We start from the raw sequence: 6679 nt of genomic DNA on the forward strand, positions 1-6679 counted from the left end.
TCCGTAAACTAAGACTACTTAACAACTGAATTTTAAACTGAATTTTTCTCTTAAGTCTGCGTAGAATAATGTGTCCACAAAAAACACTGACTGGTGTTCTCTATTTATAGTCTTTATGAGATACAAATATCTCCTTCGAATCCGTTGTTCCGTTATAAGAAACGTGCATATCTTAGTTGCTTCCACCGAAATCTAAGGAACGCCGAAATCTGAGGAGCAGTTGAGTTGAGGATAAAGCCGTGTGAAACGTGCCCGTGAAAGTAGGAAGGAAACACTACGTGGCGGGTACTACAAAGCACATGGCGGGCGCCATGTGTGCAAAGCCTGTGGCGGGTGCCACAAGGCACATGGCCGGCGCCATGTCTTATGTGTGTGGCGAGTGCCACAAGCATGGCCAACGCCATGTGTTGTTGTGTGGACCACATGTGCCTGGCACATGCCAAGTGCTTGTGGGCTAGCTTTGTTCGTCCAATTTCTTTTTGGGCCTCTCTTCCATCTGATCCAATGTCTTTTTGATCCACTTTGACATTAATTTTGTGACTTTTTTTTATTTCGAGAAGTTCCGGAAATACCTGTAATACACAATAAAAATGATAATAATACTACTAAAATGCAAAGAAAATAATAAAATATTAAACTAATATTATAAAATAAATACTATATTTTTCAGTGTTATCAAATTCCCCTAAACTTGAATCATTGCTTGTCCTCAAGCAAAAAGATATATCATTTAGAGATAGAGAAAACATGACATAAGACGTCCCTTTAGTCACCTATTTTAATCTTGACCAAATAAAACAAGCAAGTTCATTCATCACACTAAAGATATCATAAAAACACAAATCACGTACGATCATGAATTTCTTCCTTATATAGACCGTTCTGAACTATTTTGCCAATCCCGAACTTAACTTTAATCTCGTCTTTCTTCATCCCTTTTAAACCTTTGGTAATCACATTAAGCCCGTTATCTATTCACACACACATGGTAGTGAGTCTGTTAGTGATTATGATCCGATTCTTTTTCATATTACTTATTGTCCTTTTTGACATAGGATAGCTTTATATCTTAGAGGTGATTCGCAGTTGGGCTAAATGACCGGGTGAGGGTCACCTGACTTAGAATGCGTAGTCCCCTTTTCAGATTTATACTACCTTTTTTATTACTTATCATCATCATTTTTCGAAATCATTCACTTATATTCGTCGACTCTACCACTTAGATAGTGATCTTAGATGGTGCCGACTACCTAATGGTTTACTCAAGGATTAGTAAAGTCAAGAAATTTAAGCTCGGGTAAGGCAAATATCAAAATTGATCTACATAATTAAGAAATTTATGGTGTTGAAATGATATAGCTAGTATGAAAACGTACTTACAAGTAAATTCGGTCATAATTACGTCAGTGACTTTTTGGAACATCGAAATTGTATTGTTTCTCAAAAAGAAAAAAATTTTGTTATGGCTCAAGATTTTGGAAAAATTGAAAATAACCTGAAAAATTTATTTGCATAATAAATAAGCTAAAAATAAAAACTAAAAAGATAAGTGAAAGCAGTGAAGTCCTCCCCTAAACTTAAATTCAACAGTGTCCTCACTGTTGCAACTCTAGAGTATAATTGGAGTGCAAAACCTGGAGATTTACGCCTATAATGCAACTTATGGGTGTTAAGCGATCGATCTCTTTATTTTCTGCAAATTCAAATGAAAACATTAAAATAAAAACTCGTGGGTTGCCTCCCACGCAGCGCTTTGTTTAAAGTCGGTTAGCTCGACTTTGCACGACCCCTAAATCAAGAGGGCGCCTCTTTCAGACTGATATCCTTAACACTGTACTCAACATTCTTAGAGATCCATTTGAACACATCCAACCATCTAATAGGTGCTTTCCCTTTTGCTTTCTTTCTGGTGAGAGGAGGTGGGAGTTTCTTCTCCACTGTGTGAATCTTCACATGTGCCAGCATTTGGCATTCTTTAAAAATCTGGTCATGAGTATCAGGAAATCCACCTAGCACATTCTCATAATCCTCACCCTCTTTGTGTTTCGTATTCTGGAAGATATCATTTACTGGGTGGGATTTTAGTATGTCGGGAGGGACTTGTTCAGAGGTGGTTTTATCGATATGTCCTTCAACTATGTCGAGTCTACAACAAGAATTCTTAAAGGTGGGGCCTTTCATGAATTGAGATAGTATGAACTCGATTTTCTCATCCCCAACCTCAAAGGTAAGCTTCCCTTTCTTTACATTTATTATAGCGCCTACAGTAGCTAAGAAAGGTCTACCTAACAGAATGGGAATATCAACGTCTTCCCTGATGTCCATGATCACAAAATCAGTAGGGATAAACAGTTGGCCGATCCTTACTGGAACATTTTCCAGTATTCCTAATGGGTATTTGATAGATCTGTCAGCCAACTGTAAGGACATCTTAGTAGGTTTAAACTCTCCAAGTCCGAGCCTCTTGCAGATAGATAGAGGCATCAAACTTACACTTGCTCCTAAATCACAAAGGGCTTTATCTATGACATATCTACCAACAACGCAAGGAATAGAAAAGTTTCCTGGGTCCTCGAGTTTTGGGGCTAGCTTGTTTTCACTGATCGCATTGCATTCAACTTGCCCAATGTCTTCAATCTTTCGCTTGTTTGAAAGAATTTCTTTTAAGAATTTGGCATAGGAAGGTATTTGGGTTATAGCCTCAATGAAGGGTATGTCAATATGAAGCCTTTTGAGCATCTCGATAAATTTCTCAAACTGCCCTGGATTCTTAGATTTGGCAAGTCTTTGAGGATATGGGATAGGAGGTTTGTAAGGAGGAGGGGGTACATATGGTTTTTCTTGATCATTCTCAATCACCTCTTTGGCCTGCGATGTTTGTCCATCCTCCACTGCTATCGGTTCTCTCTCAGTGTCCTTGTCAGTTACACTCTTTGAGTCTTTCTCTACAATTTTCCCTAAGTCTCTCGCTCTAACCCTTTTAGCAACGGGATCTTCTAACTCTGTTCCGCTTCGCAGCGTTATAGCATTAACGTGGCCCTTGAGATTTGGTTGCGGTTGGCCGAGTAGTGTTCCGGCTGGGGCAGCTGTAGCTGCCTGTTGTTGAGCTACTTGAGAAATCTGAGTTTCTAACATCTTATTATGAGTGGAAATGGAATCGATTTTGTTAGCTAATTGCTTAATCAACTCATTGGTGTGAATATTTTGGTTCATGAATTCCTTATTTTGTTGAGTCTGAGCTAGGACAAAATTCTCCATCATAAGTTCAAAGTTTGACTTTTGAGGGGCAACGGGAGCAACAGGGGCTCCTATTTGGTTTTGGAAGCCTGGTGGAGTACTAGGCGCAAATAAAGCATTATTATTCTTATAGGAGAGGCTTGGATGATTTTTCCACCCAGGGTTGTATGTGTTGGAGAATGGGTTTCCTTGCACATATTTTGCTTGGTCGAGTCCGGCCAGTAATTGACATTCAGAGGTTATGTGTCCAGGAACTCCACATAATTCGCAGTTCGGTTGTACTGCGGCTATGGTAGCAGTGGGAGATAAAGTTAAACGCTCTATCTTTTGAGAAAGGGCTTCTATTTTGGCATTGACATGGTCTATGCCGCTTACTTCGTACATACCGCCTTTCGTTTGGGATTTTTCTATGGCAGCGCGTTCGCTTCCCCATTGATAATGGTTTTGGGCCATGTTTTCTATAAGCTGGGTGGCTTCTTGGTAAGGTTTATCCATCAGTGCTCCGCCGGCGGCTGCATCTATGGTAAGTCTAGTGTTATATAGCAGCCCATTGTAGAAGGTATGGATAATAAGCCATTGTTCTAAACCGTGGTGTGGACAGAGTCTCATCATATCCTTGTATCTTTCCCAAGCTTCGAAGAGTGATTCTCCTTCTTTTTGCCTAAATCCGTTGATTTGGGCTCTTAACATAGCTGTCTTACTTGGCGGGAAATATCTGGCCAAGAACTGTTTCTTCAGTTCGTTCCATGTAGTGATGGAGTTCGAAGGTAGAGCTTGAAGCCAAGCTCTAGCTCTGTCTCTTAAAGAGAACGGGAAAAGACGGAGTCGTATTGCTTCGGGTTCAACACCATTGGCTTTTATTGTGTCTGCATATTGCACAAACACCGAGAGGTGGAGGTTCGGATCCTCCGTGGGCGAACCAGAGAATTGGTTTTGTTGCACGATTTGCAAAAGCGCGGGTTTCAATTCGAAGTTCCTTGCTTCGATGTTAGGGGGCGCGATGCTCGAATGCGGTTCTTCTTCGGAAGGAACGGCATAGTCCCTAAGAGGACGTGCGTTGTTAGCCATGGGTAAGAGGTTTTGAAGTTCGCGGATTCGACGTTTAAAATGAATAAAACGTTCTATTTCGGGTATAGGTTGTTGTAATGGTTCCTCGGAGTTACGAGTATTGGGCATACAACCTAAGAAAAATGGTTGCCTTAATCGTCACAAATTAAAAACTAATTAGCGAAAATTGACTAAATTAGTCCCCGGCAACGGCGCCAAAAACTTGATGCGATAACTCTGCAAGTGCACAGGTATATCGTGTAGTTATAAAAGATTATCGATCCCACAGGGACTATTTGTTAATATTTCGCTTATGTTTTAATATATCGTAAGGTTAAGGCTAGATATTAATTAAAGAAGGCGTTTTAGATAATTAATTAAACTGTATTAAATAAAATATTATTAAACTAACCGGAATGTAAATGAAGTTGCTTCAATGGATTCGGTAATTAAACTGTGTTTTGAAATAATGTTACCTTTTTAATAAACTGAAATTGATTAAAAGATACGCGTCTCACACTCTTGCGCTATTGAGTAATATCATATAGTTATAAAATAAATGTTTCACTTTCGCTCTCGCACTTACTTATAAAAATACTTTTTGAAAATCAATTCGATTTAATTAAAAAGATCTAGTTTTCTCAAAACGACATTAGTTTAAAAATATAGTCTCACGCCGTCGCGCTATTGAACTAATACTATATTATATAAATGAATGCTTTACTCTCGCTCTCACATTTATTTATAAAATACTTTTTGAAAACTAATATAGTTTAATTAATTTTAAAGAGCTGTCGCGGTGTTTAAAATTAATGTTCAGTTTTTACTATCCGGTACAAACCTCACACTGTCGCGCTATTAATTTATACCTTAGTTAATTTTCACTCTCGTGCAAAATCTTTAATTTTAACTATTAAAAACTGAACAGAAAACTAGATTAAAAACGTAAGTCACGGATTAATTACCGAATCCAGATTAGCTTCCCAATTCACATTCCAGTTAAATAGATTTAGCTACGCATGATTTTATTTGACATGATACTGATTAAATAATTCTTAGTTGAACAAAACATTTAAACAGAGTAACTTTAAATCAAACAGAGCATATGAATATCAAACTGAATATAATAATACTGAAACTGAATAAAATAAAAGTACTGTTATTAAAACTTACAAATACTAGTGAAACTAGTACAGGTACACCGGAACAAAGGAAATCAAAGACACTGATTGAAACTGGAACTGGAAGTGTAAGCAGCAACACCACACCTTTTTGCTCCGTAAACTAAGACTACTTAACAACTGAATTTTAAACTGAATTTTTCTCTTAAGTCTGCGTAGAATAATGTGTCCACAAAAAACACTGACTGGTGTTCTCTATTTATAGTCTTTATGAGATACAAATATCTCCTTCGAATCCGTTGTTCCGTTATAAGAAACGTGCATATCTTAGTTGCTTCCACCGAAATCTGAGGAACGCCGAAATCTGAGGAGCAGTTGAGTTGAGGATAAAGCCGTGTGAAACGTGCCCGTGAAAGTAGGAAGGAAACACTACGTGGCGGGTACTACAAAGCACATGGCGGGCGCCATGTGTGCAAAGCCTGTGGCGGGTGCCACAAGGCACATGGCCGGCGCCATGTCTTATGTGTGTGGCGAGTGCCACAAGCATGGCCAACGCCATGTGTTGTTGTGTGGACCACATGTGCCTGGCACATGCCAAGTGCTTGTGGGCTAGCTTTGTTCGTCCAATTTCTTTTTGGGCCTCTCTTCCATCTGATCCAATGTCTTTTTGATCCACTTTGACATTAATTTTGTGACTTTTTTTTATTTCGAGAAGTTCCGGAAATACCTGTAATACACAATAAAAATGATAATAATACTACTAAAATGCAAAGAAAATAATAAAATATTAAACTAATATTATAAAACAAATACTATATTTTTCAGTGTTATCACCCCCAGCGTAGTGCAAAACTGTATTTTTCTGCATAATTTCCTGCTTTCTTGTAATCCAAGTAACCTTGCTTCCGAGTTGATTTCTTTTGATTTTATTGCTTAAAACCCTCTAAAATGAGTCTAATGTCCCTCAAATAAGCATGGATTATGAGAGTGTGACGATCCGTCATCACAACCCCAAACTTAAACCTTTCCTTGTCCTCAAGGAAACAACCTTTACCTCAAGCTTTTGTGTCAAGACCTTGGCATTTTCCTTAGATTACTCGAATCATACATGCGTGAGACTTACCTGATGATCAATGGTCCACTCGCAAGCAACACTCAATTGCACAATAGTTCCCGCAAGGCATTTTCAAGTAACTCACACTTTTCAACCAATGCTCTATGATTTCATCACAATCCTCACATACACTCTTCAATCATGGTAAATCACTCAAATC

The 6679-nt window shown here is 38.4% G+C and overlaps 1 protein-coding gene and 1 non-coding gene across 2 annotated transcripts; one reads left to right on the top strand and one right to left on the bottom strand.

Annotated features, from left to right (window-relative positions):
• Positions 1 to 1794: 1794 nt before the first annotated feature.
• On the bottom strand, positions 1795 to 4305 carry LOC123896027. Its single transcript, XM_045946479.1, has one exon. It carries the CDS (start codon positions 4303 to 4305, stop codon positions 1795 to 1797), a length of 2511 nt encoding a protein of 836 aa, XP_045802435.1.
• Positions 3821 to 3927, top strand: LOC123900180. Its single transcript, XR_006805832.1, has one exon. It is a non-coding gene; the product is annotated as a small nucleolar RNA R71 (small nucleolar RNA).
• Positions 4306 to 6679: the final 2374 nt, after the last annotated feature.

This window comes from Trifolium pratense, linkage group LG7 (assembly GCF_020283565.1).
Source record: "Trifolium pratense cultivar HEN17-A07 linkage group LG7, ARS_RC_1.1, whole genome shotgun sequence".
NCBI classification, from domain to species: Eukaryota; Viridiplantae; Streptophyta; class Magnoliopsida; order Fabales; family Fabaceae; genus Trifolium; species Trifolium pratense.

What these genes read in the sequence shown, in the direction of transcription:
- LOC123896027 (XM_045946479.1), bottom strand. Translation starts at nt 4,305, where the DNA reads ATGGCTAACAACGCACGTCCTCTTAGGGACTATGCCGTTCCTTCCGAA.